Here is a 26,602-nt window from a genome sequence, read left to right as displayed (position 1 = left end):
GATGCCGGCTGGGGAATTCTGGGAATTCTGGAGTTGAAATTCACCCCCATCTTAAAGGATGCTAGCTGGTGGAATTCTGGAAGTTGAAGTCCACCCATCTGGAAGCATCGTGACTTGAGGAATTATGGGAGTTGAAAGCTGCCCATCTGGAAGCATCCTGACTTAGGGAATTCTGGGAGTTGAAGTCCAGCCAGCCTGCTTTCAGATGGGTGGACTTCAACTCCAAGGCCGCCCATCTGGAAGCATCGTGACTTGAGGAATTCTGGGAGTTGAAGTCCACCCATCTTAAAGGATGCTAGCTGGTGGGATTCTGGGAGTTGAAGTCCTCCCCTCTTAAAGCATGCCAGCTGGGGTATTCTGGGAGTTGAAATCCACCCCATCTTAAAGGATGCTAGCTGGTGGGATTCTGGGAGTTGAGTCCATCCATCTGGAAGCATCCTGACTTGGGGAATTCTGGGATTTGAAGTCCACCAATCTGAAAAGCATGCTGAATGAACAATTCTGGGAGTTGAAGTCCAGTCATCTTCAAGGTTGAGAAAGACCGAATGACAGCCCTTGGTTAATTGTGCTCCCTAGCTGGACTCAGGTGCTGGTCTGTCTATCTATCCTGGCTGCAAAGTAACTCTGTGATGACAGCAGCAGCTGCAGAGGACGTTGGCAGAGGACGCCCTGATGATGTTACCTAGTTGGGTAATGAAACGTCTGGGAAAGAACAACCAAGCTCAGAGAGCACCAAGGATCCCTCAAGGGAAGGCCTCTGTGTTCCACTGCAGGTGGCTCTTCAATCATAGCCTGTACTTAGCTGGCTTAGGTGGCTCACCTGTCTGAAGGTTAAAGAAGACTTGAGCGGTGAGTACAAGGCCATCTTAGTGGTGACTCCTCAAAAATTCCTTTTGATTGTGTTTCTTCTCACCGTAATCCTTTGTTCTGATTGGCCTTTCCTTGTCTTGTCTCATGTCTGAAATGCAGGAACTAGGAAAGGGGAAATTATTTATTAATTTAATATTTTAAAAATGGAAAAGCTTGAATAAAATATAGATTTATATCACTTTAGCCCAGTACCAGGCCACATTAACGGCACAGATATTTCCAGACAGCAAGTCAGTCCAGAAGGCATTGTAAAAGATGGGAAGTTGTTTGACGCTGCAGTGGTCGTAAGTGTGAAAAATGGTCATCAGTCACTTTTTTTCAGTCTTCCTATTTACTTTTGTATTTTGTATCTTGTCATCATCATCTTCTTTTAACAACCCCATAATTCCTTGCGGGGTGGAGTCTGGGCTCTAGCAGAGCATTTAGTGGCCGGATGCCCTTCCTGTCGCCAATGCGGAGTTTTGTTCAGCAGATATATTCTCATTGTGCCCACAGAGAGAAATATCTGCTTCTATCTAGGATCGAACTCACAGCCTCCTGATTGTGAGGCGAGAGGGCCACCTCTAGGCCACCACACCACTCCTTTGTATCTTCTCTTATAACCCAATAAAAAGTTTTAAAAAATAAATAATAATTTTTTAAAAAACCCTTCCTCACTTCTCTTCCCCCCGTTTCCTCCCACTGCCTTCCTACTGACTTTTGTATTTTGTATCTTATCCTATAGCCTAATAAAATGTTTAACACAATAAAATAATAATAATAATCAGTCACTTTCTTCAGTGACATTGTAACTTTGAATGGTCACTAAATGAACTGTCGTAACTCGAGGACTGGCTGTGCTTTTGGTCCAGCTGCAATCAAAGAAATTGGGACTGGAAGAAATAATTAGGAAATCAAGATTTTTTTCAGGACAAAACGGGACAAAGCAATTATTTCTGACATGAATACAACGTGGCATTTACCTACCTGGAACTTCTGACTCTCATCAAATAGTTCACTGAAGGCTCAGGTGTTAACAATACCCCAGGGTGATAATTATCATCAGAAAAAAAAGATATATATCTGTATATTTCCTTTCGCAAACGATGCAGACATATAAACATCTATTGTGCTTTGTGAGCTAAATAATGAGCTAAGTAAGAATCCATGTCAAAGCTTAACCCTGTCTCCTTTCGTCAATTTATCATTTGAGGACCGATTAACACAACGCACAAACACAAAAAGCCCTCAACTTTTTGCTTAGTGGCCATTTGACCGTTTTTCTTACTTAACGGCTGTTGAATCACACACACACACCCGTGGTCACGTGATCAAAATTTGGACACTTGACAACTGGCTCATATTTATGACGGTCGCAGTGTCCCAGGGTCACGTGATTTTGCAACCTTCCGACCAAGCAAAATCAACGGGGAAGCCAGATTCATAGGCCAATCGTGTTGCTAATTTAATAACAGCAGTGATTCACTTAGCAACTGTTGCAAGAAAGGTCGTAGAACAGGGGCGAAACTCGCTCAACAACTGTTCTCGCGTAGCAACATAAATTTTGGGGCCCCTTGTGATCCTAACTCGAGGACTTCCTGTACATCTCAAAAGCTAGCTCTCTAGATTGTTTCATCTGATTATTCGTAATGAAAATATTTTTCTTCTGGTTTATCTAACGGACAAGTGTATTTAATTTAATTTAATTTTATTTTATTTTATTTATTTATTTAATTTAGTGTCACCTATTCGCCCATGGCGACTTGAGGCGGCTTACAGAATGTAAAACCATATTTAAAACAAAAAAAAACTTTTAGCGACATGCATTGCTGATTTATTTTTAATGATTTCTAATCAGATTTTTACCTGCCTCAATAGAGTCTTGGTGGCTCAGTGACTTATAAATACAATACAATAAATGAAAAATGCAGACGTACAGAAAGACTAAAAATCATACAACGTATATTATTAGACAGAGAGGGGTCATCATCACCCACTCTTCTGATTCTGGGACACTTCTAAAGCTGATAAATCTGCCACTGCTACCAACCCAACCTCCTTTCTCTGTCTTTCTGCTTTCAATAAGAGTTTCCTCTTCCTGATCATACAATGGATTTCTGATCCCTTGAGCTGCTTATTTCCGGCCAGGGATTAGGAGCCTTGTATTCAGAAGCTACAAGGGATTATCCTGCTCAGAACTCAGAAACAGAGAAGCGTTGGGGGAGGAGAAACATGCTTTTTTATTTTCTGCCACAAAGAAAGAAAAGAAAGAAAGAGAGAGAGAGAGAGAGAGAGAGAAAGAAAAAAAAGAAAGAAAGAAACTGTAGATGATAGAGAGATTGATTGATATTGATACTGTAGATGATAGAGAGAGATTGATATTGATACTGTAGAAGATAGAGATAGATAGATAGATAGATAGATAGATAGATAGATAGATAGATAGATAGAGGTAGGTAGGTAGGTAGGTAGGTAGATAATAGATTAGATAGATAGATAGATAGATAGATAGATAGATAGATAGATAGATAGATAGATAGATAGATAGATAGATAGATAGATAGATAGATAGATAGATAGATAGATAGATAGATAGATAGATAGATGTAGGTAGGTAGGTAGGTAGGTAGATGGATGGATGGATAGATAGATAGATAGATAGATGATAGATAGATAGATAGATAGATAGATAGATAGATAGATAGACAGACAGACACTGAACATGATAGACAGAGATAGATATTTAGACAGACAGACAGACAGACAGACAGACAGACAGACAGACAGATATTGATACTGTAGATGATAGATAGATAGAGTCCCCAAACTCTGAAGGCAGCACCCCACACTCTGATAGTCCTGACTCCATCCCTTGTCCGAGTCCTTGCTGTCAGAGACCTCAGCTGTCCGCACCTGATGCTGGCGAACCACAACATTAGCTATCAGAATCTATCATCTAGCTATCTAGCAAGCTATCTATCTATGTCTATCTCTATATCTATCTATCATCTATCTATCTACCATCTCTTATCTATCTATCTATCTATCTATCTATCTATCTATCTATCTATCTATCTATTTTTTAATCTATGCAAAGTCATTTAGGGGTGGACAATATATTCATTTACAAAATAAGTGCATAAATGAATACATGCCGATCCTATTTACTGTATGATCCTGTCTCATATTTTTTTACCTTTTCATCTGCATTTCTGTTTAAAATGTTATCAAAGATAAAGCCCTCCTTATTCCATCTGTTTATGAAATCAGCCGTGTAAGCATGTATACTTGGTTGTCCTTCCTTTTTTATTGAATAATCAATAATGCCTCCTGCATTTGGAATAGAATTACGACTAATGGGAATTGGAAAAAAAAAAAGGATTGATGCCAGTTAAGTGTGATCTTTAGCTTCCTCCTATTTAAAAATTAAACCCTGGGGGGTGGGGTGTAGCAGCATTTAAAGAAAAAAAAAAAGAAAAACTTACACTGGTAAGGGTAATTGGTTTGGGAAGAGTCAGGAGCATCAAGAACAGAGTATTTCATTTTTTACAGGCTGGTCCAAACTACGGGAGCTAAGAAAGGAGAGAGTGCATTTATAAAGTACTATAAATAAATTTTTAAAAATCCAATTAAACAATTCTCTTTTTATTCCTATCTTACCCATTCCTTTGTACAGCTCTGGTGCAGATAGGGACAGTGGGGAGATTTAGCAATATACATACTAACTTACAGAGAGTTCTTGACTTTACCACCACTAATTTTGACCTCTGTCACTAAGCAATGCAGTTGTTGTGAGTCATCATGCGACCCCGCCCAATTTTGCCACAGTCACTAAGTGAGTCACATGGTCATTAAGTAAATCCAGCTGATGATCCCATTAACTTTGCTTGTCAGAAGCCCCCTGGGAGGGTGGCAGTCATGTGACTCAGGACGCTGCAGCCGCCATAAATAGTGCCTGGTTCCCAAATTCTGATCACATGACTCCGGGGACATTTCCACCAAGTAATGGGATTCAAAAATTTCTGCTATCAGTTCTGTGGGTGTGACTTGGTGGGCATGGCAGGGGAAGGATACTACAAAATCCCTATTTCCTCCCCACCCCGCTAACCTGCTTTCCAGCTCCATTCTCCTGTACAGGGCAACGAAAGAAGACCCAGCCAATCAGCTGGGGCTCAATGGGAGGCAGAGAAGTGATGGGGTTGGCGGGGCCAGTCAGTGGTGGGATTTGCCGGTTCTCTAAAGTACTCAAAATTTCCGCTACCGGTTCTCCAGAACTGGTCAGAACCGGCTGAAGGCCACCTCTGACTTCCATGGTTGTAAACGCAAGGATTGGTCATACATCACTTTTTTCAGCACCGTTGTAACTTTGAAAAGTCGCTAAATGAATGGCCGTAAGTCAAGGACCACCTGTACACTTTTTGCCATGCATTCATTTGGCTTAATCAAGTGGGAATTTTTATATGAAAACTCCAGAGGCATGAAATTAACATCCAGCAAGTGCTATTGACCTGAGAGACAGCATTCAGCCTGGCCTATTCCAGGAGGAGCCTTCCACATCTATAATATAGCGTAGTGTAGTGTAGTATACTATAATATAGTATACTATAGTATAGTAAGTATAGTATAATATAGTATAGCATAGCATAACATAACATAGCATAACAAAAAACAACAGTATAGTATAGTATAAAATAGTATAATTAATATACTATAATATAATACAGCATTATATAGCATTATATAAAATAAGAAATATAAATATATTAAATATAAAAATATAATAATATAAATATAAATGTAATATAAATTAATATAATACTATAGTATAGTACAGTATAGTATAATATAGTAAAAAATAATATAATTAATATACTTTAGCATAATATAGCATTATATAATATAATAGATATTATATATTATAACATAATATAGCACAATATAATACAATATAGCATAATATAATACAATATAGAATAGCATAATAGCATAAGATTATAATATAATATATAATACAATAATAATAAATAATACAATAACATAACATACATACATATGCATACACATACACAAACATATATGGAAGAAGGTGTGTTATGTCTGACAGCTTGAGTTATTTGTAAAAATAATAAAAGGCGGAATATAAATAAATTAAATAAAATAAAATACAATTTTCCCCCTGTAGGTGAGATTAGCTCCAGCCATATTGGCATTTAGGGAATCTGACCAATGAATCAATCACACCCTCTTGCCAGCCCCAGAGAGATCTCCATGCCCCTGGGGAGGAATCCACCCAGATTTTACATTAAAAAATGTAAAGTTAAAATTAAATTAAATTAAAAATTGTCTGGCCTTCGGGTGCTTTTTCTAAAGCACCCGAAGGCCAGACAAGGAATAATGGATGGGAACTAAAATCCTATGGTATCTCTGGACAACTGAATAACTGGATAGAAGCATTCCTGGCAAACAGACAACAAATGGTCAAAATCGGGAGCGTCCTATCAAATCCAGTACCTGTCAATAGTGGTGTCCCCCAGGGCAGTGTTCTAGGACCAACTCTCTTCATACTCTACATAAACGACCTCTGTGATCATATTAAAAGCAATTGCGTTCTTTTCGCTGATGATGTAAAGCTGTTCAATACCACAGACAATATTGCTACCCTTCAAAGAGATCTTGACTATGTATCAGAATGGTCAAACAAATGGCAACTTCAAATCTCAACAAATAAATGCTCTGTCTTACATATTGGCAAAAAAAATCAGAAAATAAAATACAAGCTGAATAGTCAAGATCTTGTTGATGACCCAAGCTCTGTAAAGGACCTTGGAATACTCACCTCTAATGATCTAAGTGCTAGAGCCCACTGCAACTACATAGCCAAAAAGGCATTAAGAGTTGTTAACCTAATCCTACATAGCTTTTTCTCTGGTAATATCACACTACTAACCAGAGCATACAAAACATTTGCTAGACCAATACTCGAATACAGTTCATCAGTCTGGAACCCACATTACGTATCTGATATTAGCACAATTGAGAAAGTCCAGAAATATTTCACAAGAAGAGTTCTCCACTCCTCTACTCGTTGTAGAATACCTTATGCCACCAGACTTGAAATTCTAGAACTAGAAAACCTTGAATTACGCCGTCTTCGGTCTGATTTAAGCATGGTATATAAAATCATACATTGCAATGTCCTACCTGTCAATGAATACTTCAGATTCAACCATAACAACACAAGAGCACACAATAGATACAAACTCAAAGTTAACCGCACCAAACTTGATTGCAGGAAATACGACTTCAGCAATCGAGTGGTCAATGTCTGGAATACTCTACCCGACTCTGTAGTTTCTTCCCCAAACCCCAAAAACTTTAACCTTAGACTGTCTACTATTGACCTCACCCCTTTTCTAAGAGGTCTGTAGGGGCGTGCATAAAGCGCACCAACGTGCCTACCGTCCCTGTCCTATTGTTTCTCTTATTCTTCTTTTATCTTTCTTATATGTACCCATTTCATGTATTCACAACTATGTATACACTTATACTTATTATCTTGTAAACAATTGGCAAATCAAATAAATAAATAAATAAATAAATAAGGAGAGATTCAACCTGGAAATAAGGAGAAAACTTTCTGACAGGGAGAACAATCAACCAATGGAACAGAAGGTGCCTTCAGAAGTTGTGGGAGTTTCATCACCGGAGGCTTTCAAGAAGAGACTGGATCTGTCAGAAATGGTGTAGGGTCTCCTGCTTGGGCAGGGGGTTGGACTAGATGACCTACAAGGTCCCTTCCAACTCTGATTATCTGTTAAAGTTCTGTTAAAAGGGGGATGGCTTTAAGGGACCCTGGATTTTCTCTGGGGTGGGGTGGGGGCCAGCAGCCTCTCCATAAGGACCCCAAAGGCAGGGAAGGGTATTAACAGGGATTTGAGTTCAACCCTTGCAATTTTATGCATGTGCATGGAGGGATTTTGCTTGCAAATGCCAAAACTTGGCTGACGCACCTCGCTTTTGCAAGCCCTTCCCCAAATCTTTATTTCCCCTCTTCCTTCCCACCACCCATCTTGCTCCTTATTTCATTGCCTCTGTTTTATTTTATTTTAATAATTTTTCATTCCCGAGGTGCCCACTGAGGCCCCGGGTTCAGAAAGAAGCTAACCCACCTGGGAGAGTCTTCCCCTCAGCCATTCTTGTGGTCACCCCTTGTGGGGGCCGACATTTCTCCTCAAGGGCTGCCTCTTTTTCCTTTTCCTCTTTTTCTTTTTCCTCTTTTTTCCTCCTTTTCAGGCGGGGGGGCGTGGCGTCTGGGTGGCCTTCCTGTCAGTGGTGGCGTTGGCAGGACGAAGGAAAAATGAACTGGGTTGGGGGGTCCCGGTGAGTAACGCCAAAAAGGCCTCACAATGACACAACTGTTCCCCCTTTTGTTGTGAGGGGACATATTGTCTGCTTTAAGGTTGACACTCTACTTCCAGGCTGGGTTATTTTACATTTTATTTTTTATTTTAATTTAATTTGTATCCAGCCTTTATTGATGACACAAACAATCTAAGGCCGTGAATGAATCCAATATGCCTTTCTTCCTCTTCTGATTCTATTTTATTTTATTTTATTCTATTCTATTCTATTTCTATTCCAGAAATATTTTAAAATATTGGCATGAGGGAAGAAGGCATCAGATTTCTTCATTTTGAAGTCAGATTAACACCTCGTGGCCTCCATTATGGTCTATTTTATGGGGATATTCTTCTCTGTCCTAAATCCCAAAGAATCAACATTTTTGTAAAATGTTAATTGTCCAAAAACAACCGAGCATCTCTCAGTATCATGAGGAAATTAAAAACAGAAAACTATAATGCTAGAGATGATACAGCCATGTTTTGAGTAGTTCTTCCTTCTTCTTTTTTTAATATTACCTTTCCTCAAAAATACTAGTGGAAACCTTACCTCAGATATTTAAAATTTATGTATTTATAAAAATATATGATGATAATAAGCTCTGGGATGCTAATCATGGTAGTCAGTATCCATAAATAGGGACACATTTGCCTATTTATTTTGGATAAAACAATTTTTATTTAGTTTTTTATTTTTATTTATTTTTTCATTGTAGTATGTTTTTTTTTAATTGCAAGCCATCCAGAGTCATTGATTGAGATGGGTGGCTGTATACATTGAATAATTAACTAAATAAATACATCATAATGAATTATGTGTACATTAATGACAAATGATGATTTAATTAATATGATAATATGCAGAATTTACCGCATTATGGTAATCATGCCAGTCAATAACCATAAATCGGGATACAAATGCCTATTTATTTCAGATAAATGTTTTCATGTCATATTTATATTTAGTTTTTTTATTGTTTTTAAAATGTTTTCATTATTTTAATTGCATTATATATTTTTTGAATTGTAAACCACCTGGAGTTATTCTTGAGATGGACGATATATAAATCAAATAAATAAATCATAATGAATTCTGATGATGTCATGGATATATTAATAGCAAATGATTACTATAACATAGATAAGGTGCAATATTTATTATGCTGTGCAGGCCAACCAATCATCATAAATAGGGATATAGAATAATGAATTATGATAACGCTATGCAGGATTTAATAGTGAATTAACACGTGACGATGATTGCAATAATATATGCTGATAATATGCAATATTGATTGTGCTAATAGTTGACATAAATTTATCATAAGGGATTACATGTGATGAAAAATGGTAATGATAATAATAGAAGGCAATTTGGTAATTAACAGGTAGGCTGTGAAAGTTGGCTGAGCAGTGGTGGGATTCAAAATTTTTTACTACCAGTTCTGTGGGCTTGGTGGGCGTGGCTTGGTGGGCATGGCAGGGGAAGGATACTATAAAATCTCCATTCCCTCCCCACTCCTGGGGGAAGGTTACTGCAAAATCCCATTTCCTCCCCACCCCACTAACCTGCTTTCCAGCTCCATTCTTCTCTGCAGGGCAATAAAAGAAGACCCAGCCAATCAGCTGGGACTCGGGAGGCAGAGAATAGATGGGGGCAGGACCAGTCAGAGGTGGGATTTGCCAGTTCTTTGAACTACTAAAAATTCCCGCTAGAACTGGTCAGAACTGGCTGAGTACCACGTCTGTGGCTGAGTGACTTTGAGCCAGTCTCTTTGTCAGCATAACCCACCTTTCAAGGTTGTTGTTCTGCGGAAAATGGGAGGCAGGAGAATTTAATTTGAGAATATATTTGATCCCTTGAGTATAAAGATGAGGAAGAAAGAGAGAGAAAGGTGGGACAAAAATCTAATAATAACAGTAACAGCAATAAAGGAAGGGAAGACCTGAAAAAAATGATGCAATAAATAGAACAGGTCCAAAAATGTTTAACATCATTATTCAAATATTCTCACTTCTTTGGAATCTTCCCTTTCACCCCACTAATTTTAAGTCTTCATAATTTTGAATTAATTCGGCAAGAAATTTAATCAATAATCCCTTCTGATTTAGTGGCTGAATAAATGTGGCGTCAATATTATACTGTACATTCATTAATTTTATAAACTGTTCTAAAAAAGCTTATTCTTTTCTCTCTTCCAACTTCTAGTCGAAGAATCATGCTTACCAAAGAGAAAAGAAAACAGAAGGTAAGTAAGCTCTCAAAATATACTCAAGGTATCCAGAAATCTTCATCACCGTCATTTTTATCATCATAATAGTTTTTATAACTAGAATGTGTAAGTTTGCCTAATATATAACAGTGGAGTTATATGGTAGCTGTTTTCAGATATATTGAATGCTATTTTAAAAGCATTCATTGTTCACAATCACTGGTATGCAGATTTTTAGCTAGATTTGGGCAGACTCAATAATCCACTGTAAGATCCTGAGTGATTTTGGATCCATCCAGAGGTGGCATTCAGCAGGTTCTGACCAGTTCTGGAGAACCAATAGTGGAAATTTTGAATAGTTTGGAGAACCGGCAAATACCACCTCTGACTGGCCCCAACCCTGTCTATTGTCTGCCTTCTGAATCCCAGATGATCGGCTGGGTTTTCTTTTGTTGCCCTGCAGAGGAGAATGGAGCTGGAAAGCAGGTTAGTGGGTGGGGAGGGAAGGGAAGGGAAGGGAAGGGGGATTTTGCAGTAACCTTCCCCTGGAGGAATGGAGATTTTACAGTATCCTTCCCCTGCCATGCAGATAGATTAGATAGATAGATAGATAGATAGATAGATAGATAGACAGACAGACAGACAGACAGACAGACAGACAGACACTTTGTTAATATACAGAGAAAACAAACTTGGTTAAAATATAGGTACGCAAAATGTCCTATATGAACAATTGTATGATAACTGCTGCCTCTTCTCAATGCAATAGGATTTTTTTGAAAAGGAAAAACTTAAGTCAAAGATGAAGCTACTGGGAGTATCCTCTTTAAAAAGCTCAGCTGTCAGTTTGGACCTTCTCAATCTCTACGTTGTTAATCAGATCTCTACAAAGAAAGAAAATGCTGGTAAGTTTAAGAATGCATTTAATGCAGCTTAGCTTTCAAAAAACAAGACACATTGCCAAGTCCTAGATGCCCTGTAACTATAGTATTCATTTCATCAAATTTAAATTGCATTTTTCCTCCAAACTACAACTTAACTAGTGTAATTGGAAGTGGAAATTCTCACAAAAAACTGTAACTCATAGAATTGCTAGAGAGAATTAAAACTGTATAATAGTTTGGATTCAGTTCTGATAATATGCTGAACAAAACATCTTGCTGTGTGTGTGTGTGTGTGTGTGTGTGTTGTATAGATAGATAGATAGATAGATAGATAGATAGATAGATAGATAGATAGATTGATCGATCTTGTTATTCGTGTTGTGTGTGTCTCATTCATCATCTTCAGTTCTGTCTTCATCGTTGTTCCAATCTACCGGGCCAACGATACATACACCGATCATATATATATATATATATATACATACATATACATATATACATACAGTATATCACTGTAATTCTGCTAATCTTCATTTTAATTACAGAGAATATTCGCAAGCCAATTCATGTAGATATTAACAGAGAAACTCAAATTCCTTTGAGAAAACAAAATGTAGAGTTTCCCAAGTCACCAGAATGGAAACCAACTAAGTTGTCCCTTGATGACATCCAGCACAGGTACATAAAATATCAACTTTTTACATTTTAGTGAAATGCGTTTATTTCTTTCCTATGCTACATTTTCAGGTGCAATTTTTTTAGATGTCATCGCTGACTATTTTCCAATCATATGCTTAAAAGTATTAAGATTTCTGTTATCATTTCCTTTTTGCAGGCATTGCCTTACATTAAAATTGATGTGAATATATAAAAATGTGATGAAAGGTAATGAAATCTTTAGGGCAGTTGATATCCATAAGTACATATTGTACTATTTATTTATTTATTTATTTATTTATTTATTTGATTTGCCAATTGTTTACAAGATAATAAGTATAAGTGTATACATAGTTTAAGATCTCCAAACATTTCCATGTTCCTAAGCTCATGAGAATGTAGATTACAGGGCATCAAGTTGTTAAATGAAAACTTGCTAGCTCAGAACTTTCAACCTCATTTCTCTTTATGAAACTTATAAAAAATAGCTATACATTCCTAACTAAATTCTTGCATATAATTTGCTGATTATCTTACTCAACCATCCCATTTAGGCGATAGGTAGTCCTGTAGCAATTTCCATTGCTAAGCGAGACAGCTGTTGAGTGAGTTTTACTCCATTTTACTCCATACCTTTCTTGCCACAGTTGTTAAGTGAATCATTGTACTTGTTAAATTAGTACCATGGTTGCAAAGTGAATCTGGCTTCCTGTGATAATAATCAAAAAACAACTTGGAGACATGTGAACAAGAGCTTTATTATTAAGCTTTTGCAAAAGGGAATTCTGCTCATGGCAGAAGACATGGTTCCCAGGAGGGCTGGGGTTTATATACAGGTTCAAATATAGTCTCTGCCCCTTTCCTGGGTTCACAAGCTATCCAAGCTATGTATCTCCCTACGCAACACCCATATGATTGTAGCGTAATACCTGTTTCCTTGTCCTTGGAAACTACTCTCATTCTCATGGCTTCTTCTTCCTGTTATGGTCCTGTTATGACCATCTGTAATACAATAGATCATTAACCAGTTCCTTTTGAGTCAGGATAACCTAGTATCTCCTACACATATCCTTATGCCAAAAAGTACAGGCCCGTGTTCTACCCAAAGGCCTGACATTTACTTTAGAACATAACAAGTTACAAAAACAGTACATGTTTATTAGATATAGTTATATAACTGTCCCATAATCATTGCATTGTTCAAATATCGGATAAGTATGGTTTCCCTCCTGTTCTTCATTTCCACAGGTATAACTCATAATATGTAATTTCTACATAAAACACTTCCCCTATTGCCTTTGCTTATCAGAAAGTAGCAAAAGGTGATCATATGACCCCAGGACATTATGACCATCATAAATATGAGTCAGTCACCAAGTGTCCAAATTTTGATCATATGACCATGAGGATGCTGCAACAGTATAAGTATGAGGAATGGTCATAAGTCACTTTTTCCATGTCATTTCAAACAATCACTAAATGAAAGGTTGTAAGTCAAGAACTAGTCTGTACTACTGTACTACTACTCTGTCCTAGTCTGTACTACTAATATAATAAAAGGATAATTCGCTCACTTTTGCACTGATAAAAACTTTTTTCCTGCTTATTAAATGCTGTTTCCTTTCTATATTTCAGGCAATGTATGCAATAGTTAATTTAGATAACCCTCTCACAAAATGGATTTTGAACCACAACATGGTTGTTAGTCTTGAAGTTACTCCAAGACTCTTCCTATTATATCAGATCTAAAGGTGCATTGGATTTGTTAACTATTAGCAGAATTGTATGCACATTTATTTAAAACTGGAGACAACAGGACTTAAATCTAGGTAGACCTGAATAAGATTATCCTACAGAAGTACATTTTTAAAATTTGTTTCAAAACAAATTTTCCTCTACCTGAAAATGCATAAATCATATGTTGGTTTTTTTTTAATACACCAATGATTTGTTTTGCTTTTTAATCTGTTTTCTTCATAGGATACAAGAAGAAATCTTGGATAGTAGAAGAAAATACCTCTATGAAAAAAACAGTGTTCATTCTGAAGTAAGGTCTTTTCAGTAAAGATTTATCACTTGTATCTCTGTGTCAGATGTAACACAAGGGATTGTATTTATGGAATGAATTTTAGAGCAATTCTAACATCAGCTTGTAGAATAGAAGGCTTTTAACATAAGCCTCTTCTTCATTATATAGCTCTAAATCACCCTTCCCAAAACAATACTAAAATGATATATAAATCCATCAGTATAATAAAAGACCCCAATAAAATACAGGCATTGTAAAACAAATAAATGTATATTACTAGACAGTTCCATGATGTAAAAGAACAAACTGTTTGTTGGCCAGTTCTTCTCCAAAGAAAAACATATTCCTAACATTGAAGTTAAGTTTATAAAATGAATAAATTTCTTAGAAAATGTCTAATTTGTCATGAAGTCTTTTCTAATGTATTGACAGGAGTTAGGATCTTCTTGGCCACTAAATAATAAAGAAGACCTTTGGCTTTCTACAACAGCCTACAGGCCAGAAGAATTATCTACATCAGATTCAGAAGCACCAGTTGGTTTATATTTCCAGCAACTGACTAGGTAAAAATAGATTATTTATTAATTGTGTTACAGTATTTTTAAATGTGTCATTTTTGTGGGGAAAACCCCTTGCTTTGTAGCACTGATTTTTCCATGTGAATTTTTAATAAAGTTATAATTTCTTATGAAAAGCAGGGGTTAATCAATTATTATTTCATTTTATTTCACATACATATAAAATTAGATTGTTGAAATCTTATGCTATTGTTTGAGATAGCAAGAAACAGTTCAAGCTTATATCTATCTCACTGTAGTTCTCCTCAGTCTTCCCAAAATGACCTGTTTTATTGAAAATAAGCAGACACTTGCATCCATGCCTGATTTAGAAATCAGAATTGTGCTAATCTTCCAGCTATCTTGTTCATTTCGCTGGACTATCGTGTTTACAAATGAGCTTAAGTACCTAAAGCTAAATGTATTTGAGCACTACCTAAGTAATATCAAATTAAAGAGAATATTATCAAATGTGACAGAGTATGGTAGTTCTTTTTTTCTGAAATGTACACATTCAGATAAATGAATGGATGATTAAATACAGCATTGCTGCTTCTATTTGATTTGCTTAAAATATTAGGTATAAAATGAGCAATGGCCCAAATCAGAACATTTCCCAACTCTTAAGAGGTTTCATTAGGTATTTTGTGCTTTGATTTCATTTCCTGTGACTTTTATTACCCCTCTTTTCCTCACATTAATGGAGCCACAGTGACATACAGTGGTTCGACTGGTTAATCACAGTTATTGAACAATATATTTCAAGTAAAATATAGGAAACTCAGATTTCCAGTTTTTGTTTAAGGATAAAAATCTATATTAAGATTATTGCAATATTCTAAACCCCAAAACAATGTCATGTGAGCAAGAAGTCCGTCTTTCATATTAAGTAAAAAATAAATTTTAAAACCTTATACATTGATACTGTCTGTAACATACCAGCAATTCACATTTTACCATTTCTAACCCCCAAGTCCAGGATACAGTTATTCCACTGATAAGGATTCTGGAAACAGTCAAGCAAATGGAGAAATATCATTGTTTCATACTGTAAATGACCAGATGAAGACTAACCAAGATGTAAACTTCCAGCCAATTGCAAGTTTGTTTGAAGAAGAAAATCAATTTCTGGCGTTTCCTTCTTCTCAGTCTTACTGTTCTTTTGCTAACAAAAGCCATATTGACCAGCTATTCACAGATTTTGGAGATGCAAATGAAATATTCAGTAAACCCAGCCTGTACGATGGTGAAGAAACGCATCAGATGATACCTCCTATCCACTGTGCAGCTGAGAGGGACCTCACAAGCATTCTCACTACTCCAGAGATGATTTGCTCCCTTAACAGCCAAAGGTTAAATGCAATAAACCAGAATCCAAACTGGAATCAGTTCAAACACTGCAGTATCCAGAAAAGAAATCCTGTAGAGTTTTCTGATCAGCAAAAACTTACTATGTTCTTTGATAATAAAGGTAAATATCCACAATGCAATTAGCAAATGTAATGAGGAGGGTTTATGCTTAAGGGATTGATTAACATTTAATTAATTCTTTTTTTAAATTTTATTAAGGCAGGCATTTAATGTGGGTGGGAAAAGAGTTACACGCTGCAGGGATGTCTTGCTGGGCTGTATTTTATTTATTTATTTAGAAAAAGTTATATTGTCGCCTACTCTCAAGGTAGCTTACGAGGACGTAAAAGCACAATATAAAAGAAATAAAAGTAAAAATAATAAAAAATAATAAAACAATAAGTCCCACCCTCCCAACCCCACCGACAATATACATTCATACCAGCCATTTAATGGGCTTCAAATGTTGCCTCATTGCACTCATTTGCAATATATTGCATTCAAATAATACCACTAGCCATAGGAGCAATACTGTATATATGATTTCCCAAGTGTGTAAATGGCAACCGTGATTAATCAGGGAAAAGAGAGAATGCAGTTGTGGTTGGATCTTGACGATTCAGCCTAGTGAAACGAATCTCTTTCTGTATCCCAAAAATCAGCCTGTTTGTTCCACAAAACCTGAATGAGAAGAAAACCATACCATCCCTTTTATGTCTTGGTTCTCATTCTTCTCCAGGTGAGGTTGGAGGACCTTATCTTTTAAAATGTTTTGACTATGTCTGTCAGGCACCAATAATCAGATCAATGTAGAGTTCAAAGTAGCCACTTTATTGTTCCCTGCCTATAATACAGGAATGTTCCCACACTGGCAGATTTGCCTAAGAGAGACCAGATAAGGGTGACTTCGCCTTCTTGTGTTTACATAATTAGTCCATGCTAATCTGCTTTTTGATCCCTCCTCTTTGGCTGGGATGGTGGCTCTCCAATAACATTGGTGTACGTATAGGCATATTTGAAAGCAGAATTAAAAACATGCCTTATAATATGGAGGGCCCAACTGGTTAATTAGTACCATGTTAAATTAAATGGCTATGATTTAATCTATAAATGATGATAAAAAATAAATGCTTCTGTAGAAATTGGGGGAGATTCCCTTTTAATTTTAGCAGTGGGGTAGTAAACTTATGAGTAAATGAAATCAATGGAGAAATTGCTGAAGGAGGAAAAACACACCACTGAATTATGGACCGTGTTTTCTTTTTAATGTTATCATGTAAACTTATTTTTAAGATTTTTGCTTTGTTTTGTTTTGCAGGTTTTAAAAACCAAAAGAAATATACTAAGGCACCAAAACCTATAAATAGTTACTTAAAGAAAAGGTAAGGTTTTTTTTTTAAGTGTTTCATTCACATAAAGAATGGTATTACAGAATGAGGATTTTTCACATAGTTCATGAGAAAGTACTTTTATAAGATGGATAAGAGGGAAGCATGATCAAACACCGATTACAGGAAAGCAGCTCTATTATGCCCACATGCACAGAATTTCTGTCTTCTAAAAATATTGTTCCTTTTTTCCCAGCTGAGGGTAAACTTCAAAGTAAGGCTGAACGATTACAGCTTCGTCTTTATTTTCATTGGCTGTGACTAGCTTTGATTAGTTACAGTCAAAGCAATCAGCAAGAGTTCTATGATGAACATTTATCAACTTGCTTATTATAAAGAGATCCAGTTTAGTGGTTAATGTACTGGCCTAATGATGGGGAGATTCTGAGTTCTAGTCCTGCCTTAGGCAGGAAAGCCGGCTGGGTGACTTTGGGCCAATCACCAGGAGACAGTGAGTTCTAGTTCTGCCTTAGACACAAAAGCCAACTAAGTGACTTTGGGCCAGTCACTGTCTCTCAGCCCAAAACACTTCACAGGATTGTTGTTGTGGGGAAACTAAGCGGTGGAAGAAGATCTGTTTGCTGCTTTGAATTATTTGTAAAAATCATAAAAGTAGGATACAAAGAAATAAAGAAGAAAGGAAAGGAAGGAGAGGAGAGAGAGAGAGAGAGAGAGGAAGAGAGGAAGGAAGGAAGGAAGGAAGGAAGGAAGGAAGGAAGAAAGAAAGAAAGAAAGAAAGAAAGAAAGAAAGAAAGAAAGAAAGAAAGAAAGAAAGAAAGAAAGAAAGAAAGAAAGAAGCTGAGGAGAGACGTATCTATGATAGCAATTACCGGCACCTGTTATGCAAGAAAATTGTTCTTCAGTGCTGATTTAGTTTTCTAAGGCAACTTTGCAGTCGTTGTGCAATTGGCCTGGATAATGTGCCCTGAACCACAAAAAAGTTAGGGGACCTGAATGATATCCATTAGTATGTTGTATTAAGGACAACACTGGGTCTTCTGCTACAACAACATTTTCATCCAGGATGAAAATAGCAATGCTTTAAATATAAGAAATGAAAATAGATTTGGCTACTGCAAGCAAATACGTTGTTGTGTATTAGATCAGGGCCTAAGCATTTATCTCAGCTTTACTGTTATGTTTTTGTGCTATATTTTACACTGTAAAGTGGCAGTCCCCAAACTTTTTGGCACCAGGTTTTCATTGAAGACAGCTTTTCCATGGACTGGCGGTGGGGAGGGATGGTTTAACGCACAACATAGATCCCACAGATATGCAGATGAAGCTTCACTTGCTCACCTGCAGTTCGGTTCGTGGCCCAGGGGTTGGGCATGGCTGCTGTATTCTTCGAACATATTAGAATAGGTTCCTATCATTAGATTTTCCTAGTCCTAAAAGATGTCAGATACCTAATGAATGCTTGCTAAGAACAATGATTGAATTATCCTTACCACATTTACTTACATTTCCTAAACTATACTGTACACTAACGTTGATCATTTTAACTAGCGTAATAAATCTGGCTTATATTCCAGCAAGAAGAAAGGCCATTCAGATTCCGATATGGATTATTTGAAGATATTCGAGCATGAAACGGTAAAATTTGATACAAGTTCTTCAGAGAAATGTCTATGGAGATTCTCAGTCATCCAGGTCATAGTTGTGTCCCAAAACTTCTTTATCAAGAGGCAACTGGACTTTCTGGTTTTTCTTTTGAAGACATTTCACTTCTCATCCAATAAGCTTCTACAGCTCTGACTGGATGGTGGGGGATGGAAAGATTGATATTCCTTGCAGACAGCTGGTCATTTGCATCCTTTAAGATAATTGTTGAGGCTACTTGGAGATTTGTCTATGTTCTCAGACCACACCTATTTGCACTCCTCAGTGACCCTGAGGACACAGATAAAACCTCCAAGTGGCCTCAACAACTCTCTAAAAGGATGCAAATCACCAGCTGTCTGCAAGGAATATAAACCCTTCCATCCAGTCCAGAGCTGAAGAAGCTTCTTTGGATGAGAAGCGATTTTCCCTGCTGCTTGTAATTATTTCTAAAATAATTATTCCTATTTACAAGAAAATTGTAAAAGAAACCCTTATTGTCTTCGTTGCTCTTATCTGTACTCTTTCAATACCTCTTTTACATTCTGATTTCGTTTTACATTTTGTTAGCTTGCCACTGGAACAAGGCTGAGTTATATAAAACAAATAACCTCTGGAGCTGATTTGCGTGCAAACATATGAGCAGTCAGCAGCTACACAGCAGACGCCAAACAATCTGCCCTTTGCAGGCTAAAAGATCATTTGTAAACTAAGCATAAAAGACACATTTGCTGTTTTTTCTTTCTAACCAGATGGGGCACCCATTTTAGAATAGAATAGAATAGAATTCTTTATTGGCCAAGTGTGATTTGGACACACAAGGAATTTGTCATGGTGCAAAAGCTCTCAGTGTACATAAAAGAAAAGATACATTCGTCAAGAGTCAAGAATCATCAGGTTCAACACTTAATAATAGTCATAGGATACAAATAGGCAAACAAATCATAGGAAAACAGTCAATATAGATCGTAAGAATACAAGCGACAAAGTTACAGTCATACAGCCACAAGTGGGAGGGGATGGGTGATAAGGAGTGATGAGAACATTAATAGTAATAGTAGTGCAGACTTTGTAAACAGTTGGACAATGTTGGGGGAATTATTTGTTTAGCAGAGTGATGGCGTTCGGGGGGAAATTGTCCTTGTGTCTAGTTGTTCTGGTGTGCAGTGCATAGTGTCATTTTGAGGGAAGGAGTTGAAACAGTTTATGTTCGGGATGTGAGGGGTCTGTAGATATTTTTACAGCCCTCTTTTTGACTTGTGCAGTATGCAAGTCCTTGATTGAAGGCAGGTTGGTAGTAATTGTTTTTTTTCTGAAGTCCTAATTACTCTCTGGAGTCTATGTCTGTCCTGTTGGGTTGCAGAACCAAACCAGACAGTTATTCTTTGCTGTGCTTTTTTGATTATGTTTTTGATGTTAGGTGTCCATTTTAGGTCTTGAGATACGATAGAACCTAGAAATTTGAAGGCCTCTACTGTTGATACTGTGTTGTCTAGTATTGTAAGAGGTGCCAGTAAGGGAGGGTTTTCTTCATAAGATTTTAATCCTAAACCAAGTAGGATTGGGTTCTCGTAATGGAATGGTTGTGTAATTACATTAATGAAGACATCAGAAAAATCTATTCTTGCAATGGGCGTACAGATAGTGCTAACTTACAAACATTTGTTTAGTGACCGTTCCAAGTTATGTCACTGAAAAAAAGTGACTCAGGACCATTTTTCACACTTACAACCGTTGTAGCATCCTCATGATCATGTGATCAAAATTCAGCCGCTTGGCAACTGATTCATATTTATAACGGTCGCAGAGTCCCAGGGGTCATGTGAATCCCCTCTTGTGACCTTCTAACAAGCAAAGTCAATGGGGAAGCCAGATTCACTTAACAACGGGGTTCCTAACTTAACAACTGCAGAGATTCACTTAACAACTGTGGCAAGAAAGGTGGTAAAATGGTGCAAAAATCACTTCATAACTGTCTCGCTTAGCAACAGAAATTTCGGACTGAATTGTGGTCGTAAGTCGAGGACTACCTGTAGTTAAACTAATTCACCGAGAAACAGAGCATTCTTTCCTTCATGTAATTATTATTAGAAATAAAAGAATTATTTCTGTCTTACGGTGTAAACAACAGAACATTTTTCAGCAAATCGGTTATATCATGATGCCAAGACCTGAAAGAAAAGCTAAATAAAAGTAGCTTTGTTAAAAATAAATGATACTAATGTCCTTTTTAATTTTTTTAAAGCTGGATAAGGAAGTTTACAGTGACTTTGACCAGCATTGGAAGCAAAGCAGGCAAAACGGTTAGTTGTAACTTGAAATTCATTAACTGCTATCTTGTTTAAATGGTTTCATATTTAATATTTAATAATGAAGAAAGAAAGAGACCTTCTGTAGTCTTCAAGTCACATCCATTCATTTAATAACCATTCAGAGTTACAGCATCACTGAAAATCAACCAATTAAACAGCTTGCCCTCGGAAGTTGTGGGAGCGCCATCAGTTGAGATTTTCAAGAAGAGATTGGACTGCCATTTGTCAGAAATGGTGTAGGGTCTCCCGCTTGGGCGGGGGGTTGGACTAGATGACCTACAAGGTCCCTTCCAACTCTGATTATCTGTATCTGTATATGTATCTGTATCTGAAAAAAGGGCAACTTATTACCAGTTCTCACACTTAATGACTGTTGCAGCATCCCCATGGTCACGTGATCAGACTTTGGGTGCTTGTATAATGGGTTTATAATTGTCATAAACCCATTCCAGGATCACAGGATGCTGCAACCATTGTACATATATGGTGTATAACCATATATGTACAATGGTTGCAGCATCCTGTGATCCTGGAATGGATTTATGACAATTCGCCATGGTCAGTTCGCCACAGCCAACTCACCACAGGACAAGTTTTTCCTTAATATTAAAGAAATGGTGGAATAGAATCATTAAAGGATGCAAAAGGAGGGACAGAATGAAATGTGAATGGCCAAAATTAAAATAATTGTATTTATTTATTTTAAATAATTAAAGACAGGATTGTTAAATTGTTCCGCAGTCACTTGGCCATGGCAAGCTATCCTGCAGGGAGTTGGCTATGGAGAGTTGGCTCTGGAGAGTTGGCCGCAGCAAGTTGGCCCATTCCGTCTGGGATTATCCTTTGCAACCTTCCTAGGGAGCTTCTGACAAGCAAAGTCAATGGAGGAAGCCTGATTCACTCAATGACTCCATGATTCACTTAACAACTGTAGTGATTTCTTAACCGCAGTGGTAAAAAGGTCACAAAATGGGGAATGACACAACTGCCTTGCTTAGCTATGGACGTTTTAGACTCAGTTGTGGTTCTAAGTCAAGGACTACCTGTGTTACTGTTTAAGAGTTTCTCAAAACAAACTAAACAATTTTGTTGTTGTTTTTCAGGTGATGATTCCCAGTTAAGCAGCCAGTCACCCACCTATTCAGAGCAAGCAGATAGACATACCAGTTCTTCCTCTGACGAGGTAAGGACAGTTTCCTTGAAGTTACACAAGTCCGTTGTTCAAATACTTGCACACTGCAGATTTTGAATCCTCCTGCAAATTATTTTAATGCATAGAAGCCCTCTCTATAATTCATATGAAAGTGGAATAGCTAATAGCATCATCGACAATTACTTCTAGCTAACTTAATGGGTTAATGGAAAACACAAACTATTGACAGGGCTTTGAAGCTGGAATCAGTTCTCTTCCATTATATTATCGTTCCTTTTCCATCAGGCAGTTCTCTTCTATTATATTATCTTTTATTTATCTATATACATAAAAGCGAAATACCCCTCACGCATCATCACAAAATTTCCAGAACCGTAAAGCCTTTGAAATTTGGCCCTATGTTCCTCTTGGCTTCTAGGGTCTCACTAAGAAAGGATTTTTTGAAATGACCATCAGAGCATTAATATTTCATATATTGTTATTATTAACACGCTCTGATGCTAAGGAGTTCTACTCCCCCTCTCACCTGAAAAGAAACCTCTTCCAAATGCAAAACACAAGCAGAGGAGAGGAGTTTCAGTTTCAATTTTAGTTTCACAGTACCAAGCAGCTTTAGTACAGAACAGTTGAGCTAAGCCACGCCCAGGCTCCTTGCTGTCTCTTGTTCAACAGCAAATACTGTTTCAGTTTCCAAACAGCCCTCAACTCTTTCACACACTGACAGGACGCTAGCCAGATGGATACTGATAGATGCTGGTAGGAAGAGGCAGAATTTTTCCCCCTTATTTTCCTCCCAAAAAACTAAGCCCGACCACATAGTTTCATAACAACCAGGGTGATTTATCGGCCGCTGTCAAAGAATTACACTGACTCCGATTTATTTCAACAGTCTAAACCAGAGGAGTGTGATGAAGGAGCATCATCTGATTCTCAAGGCTCTTTTTCAAGGACTTCCAGCAATCCCTGCTTAGGATCAGAATGTGTTTGCCAGTTCGATGGCAGGCCCTGGAATAAAACTAATATTCAACCTGCCATAACTCCGAGAAAGAATATGTTGCACAGAGCTGGACTGGCGTTGTCAGACATGAACGATAAGGGGAAGCACCATGCTTCGTCTCAAACAGATGCGTGTGCTGAGCCAGTAGAAAAATCCAATGCAGCTGTGCAGTGTGACATCATCCAGAGCTGCCCCTGTAAAAAGGAGCTGTCTTCTGCCCACAGTGCTGAAATGGTGACTTCGACTAGCAAGGTAGAGGCCACTGGAGGGCAGAACATTCCAGCAGATAGTGCAGTCCTTCAGCCTCCAAATAGCAATTCTTTGTCGACTAAGAATTTGTCTCCCAAAACAGACGGTTTTATATTGGCAAGGTCAGCCTAGCTCAGCCTAACAGATAAAAAAAAAAAGGGGGGGGGAATTGCACCCGATCGTACATATTTATTGTCAGTGCAGTCAAGAACAGAGCTTAAATTCATGTGTTCCATCTGACATACATACTTTCCAGCTGTGTTTCATTACACAGATTGAGGGATACTTAAATACATGTGTCACATAACGGTAGGAAATTAAGCAGCTATAATAACAGCGATTAAAACCAACATATATAACATTGTCACTCTGGTGGTTTAGCAACTTTATTTTCTCAGTAAGTGTTTTCTCCATGCCTTGACTATATATCTTCCTAATTCTTTCATTTTTTGGTTAACGTAGTTTAATGTAAATGCCTCTGTGAAAACAACACTTAATATGTTTGCATTTTGTCCTTCCCTTCCTAAAGCCAATACACAGTGGCCCAGTTCTGTCACAATGAGCTCCTGCAGGCCAGAATTAGTTGGCAAGCTCATTTTGTCCTCTTCAGCTGAGCTTGGAACAGAAGGAAAGGAATCCTCGTTTTTAAACGATGTCTGCACCAGAAAATTATGACTGAAGAGCCCCACCCAGAGTCCATTTGATATTTTGTTTTTAAACCATCTTTAAACCAGTTTCCTGGTTAATCTATGATTAAGCATGCAAGAAGGAAGAGAAGGAGGCATGCCTCATCCTGTTCTTTATTCATAGGTCAAGAAGCAGGTTTCCCATTGTAAATGGATTGGATCAAAGATTGAGGGATTGGATCCATAGATTTCCATTTTATCATAAACCCCTAGACTATCAGATGCTATATTAGAAATGAAGAAGATAAATTTGGAGTCTTAAGAATGCTCATGAATAGTTCTATTTCAGATCTCCTTTTAGATAGGGATTGGATTCACCAGTTCTTGCTTTTATACTGAACATCTTCTGGTTTAAGAGATTTTGACATTTGTTATCGTTTTCTTTGGAGTTACAGCATGTTGCCTGTAAACTCAGGAATGGCAGCCTGCTTTATTTTTTTACTGTTTGAACAACCTCTGTGCCAAGGTAGGCACTTCCTAAACCATTCCTGCCTTTGGTGTGCCATATTCCTTGTGGGTCAGCCTGGACTAGCCATAGTTGAAAAGGAGCTTCCTATCTGATTTTAAGGAAGAGATTTAGTGTTGTCGATATCACTCCACCGGATAAGCAAAGGGAGAGATACTAAATCTTATTAAAGGAAAAAAATGGCTGAGCAGATTGCTATGTATTATCTTTGTCCTCTTTGAAGCATGTTATTGGAAAATGTAGCAGACTCGATGGCTGGTTTCGATCTGGAAGACCTTATGACTTAAAAGAATTGTGTTTTTCAAATTGTGTCCTAAAGTACCAGCATCTCACTCAAATAAACATCAATTTTAAAGAAAAGTCCTCGACTTAGTTCATTTGGTGACTGCTCAAAGTTACAGCAGCACAGAAAAAAGTGACTAATGACCGCTTTTCACACATACGACAGTTGCAGCCTCCCACATGGTCACCTGGTCAAAATTCAGAGGCTCAGCAACTGGTTCACATTTATGACAGTCGCAGTGTCATAAATGTGATCCTCTTTTGTGACCTTCTCACAAGCAAAGTCAACCAGTTTAAGTCAGATTCACTTAACAAGTTGCTAACTTAACAACTGCAGTGATTCACTTAACAACGGTGGCATGAAAGGTCATAAAATGGGGGCAAAGCTCATTTAATAGATGTCTCACTTAGCAGCATAAAGGATGGCCTCAATTGTGGTCATAAGTTGAGGAACACTTGTAATTGTTTCTTATTGGAAATGTTAAGTGTGCTGGTCTGCTGAACGAAGCATTCAATCCACACCCAGAGTATATTCTTGGCTGAACTGTGGCTCTTTTTAGGAGTTTCTCAAGCAGAAAACCAACCTGTTGTAATTCTTACTTATGGAATTCACAGGTCTTAGCTTCTTGGCAGATGCAGAATTTGGAAGGAATAACCAAAAACTGTTTTTCTGAAAACTCAGAGAAAGAGGATGAGGGATGGATGGCTAGTGAAGGGAATGGGAAAGAAGCAATATGTATTTACAGGTAGTTCCCAACTTACAAGTTTTCATTTAGTGACCAAAGTTACAATGGCACCGGAAGAAAGTGAACTAAGACCATTTTTCACACTTGCAACTGTTGCAACACACACACCCCACAAGATCACGTGATCAAAATGCAGCCACTTGGCCATTGGCATGGATTTATGAAACTGGCAGCGTCCCAGGGTCATGTGATCACATTTTGCAGTCTTCTAACAAGCCAGACTCACTTCTGTTCTGACCAAGGTTTCCTGAGACCATAATTAAGCACACGCTTAGTCCAAACAACTCTTGTTTTATTTCAATGCTGGGAATTATTTTCATTCCCAGCTGGTAATAAGTCCCAAACAGTCCCTTCGAGATAAGTATTCACCTTTTTTTCCTTTGAATTGCTGCCAGCAACTAGAATGCCAAATGAATTATAAAAAAACCAACCGAAGTACAAGGTCCACACAGAGCTTCAGGGTTTAATCCGAACAGAATGAATGACTTTGCTTCCTGCAAAGGTTTCTCTACCTTTGCCTGTCCTTTGTACCTTTATGGGAGGGGCAATCACCTCCAAGCCTTACTCCCGAGTCACCCCTTTCGTCTTAGCTGCTCTTGCCTTCTGGCAGCTCTGTACACACGCACACTGGAAACAGACTCCCCCTTGTTCCTCTGCCTTGCTGCTGCCAGACTCTGGAGGCTCCGGAGTCAGCACCCCACTCTCAGATGGTCCTGGCCCCACTTCTTCACCAGATGCAGGATCCTTGTCTGAGTCCTCCCCAGACTCCTGGACTGGTCCCT

At 37.7% G+C, this 26,602-nt stretch overlaps 1 protein-coding gene across 2 annotated transcripts; it reads left to right on the top strand.

The window, feature by feature from the left end:
• The first annotated feature begins 29 nt into the window (after positions 1 to 29).
• Positions 30 to 25,136, top strand: REDIC1 (regulator of DNA class I crossover intermediates 1). Of its 2 annotated transcripts, none has more exons than XM_087967816.1 (13): positions 30 to 88; positions 419 to 849; positions 10,459 to 10,498; positions 11,232 to 11,367; positions 11,892 to 12,024; positions 13,984 to 14,050; positions 14,465 to 14,595; positions 15,564 to 16,060; positions 17,258 to 17,321; positions 18,863 to 18,923; positions 21,175 to 21,232; positions 22,345 to 22,424; positions 23,284 to 25,136. In XM_087967816.1, the coding sequence occupies exons 3-13, from the start codon at positions 10,469 to 10,471 to the stop codon at positions 23,770 to 23,772; spliced, it is 1,746 nt and encodes a 581-aa protein (XP_087823942.1). In that variant the 5' UTR covers positions 30 to 88; positions 419 to 849; positions 10,459 to 10,468; the 3' UTR covers positions 23,773 to 25,136. The 2 variants fall into 2 exon arrangements, with proteins under 2 accessions (XP_087823942.1, XP_087823943.1); XM_087967817.1 differs by lacking the exon at positions 30 to 88 and adding an exon at positions 231 to 322.
• Positions 25,137 to 26,602: the final 1,466 nt, after the last annotated feature.

Source organism: Notechis scutatus, chromosome 6, assembly GCF_049901735.1.
Source record: "Notechis scutatus isolate UNSWTSFEM ecotype Mainland chromosome 6, rNotScu1.2, whole genome shotgun sequence".
Lineage (NCBI taxonomy): Eukaryota > Metazoa > Chordata > Lepidosauria > Squamata > Elapidae > Notechis > Notechis scutatus.
Note: the sequence above shows the minus strand (reverse complement) of the source record. Positions and strands in the feature narration are given on the sequence as shown.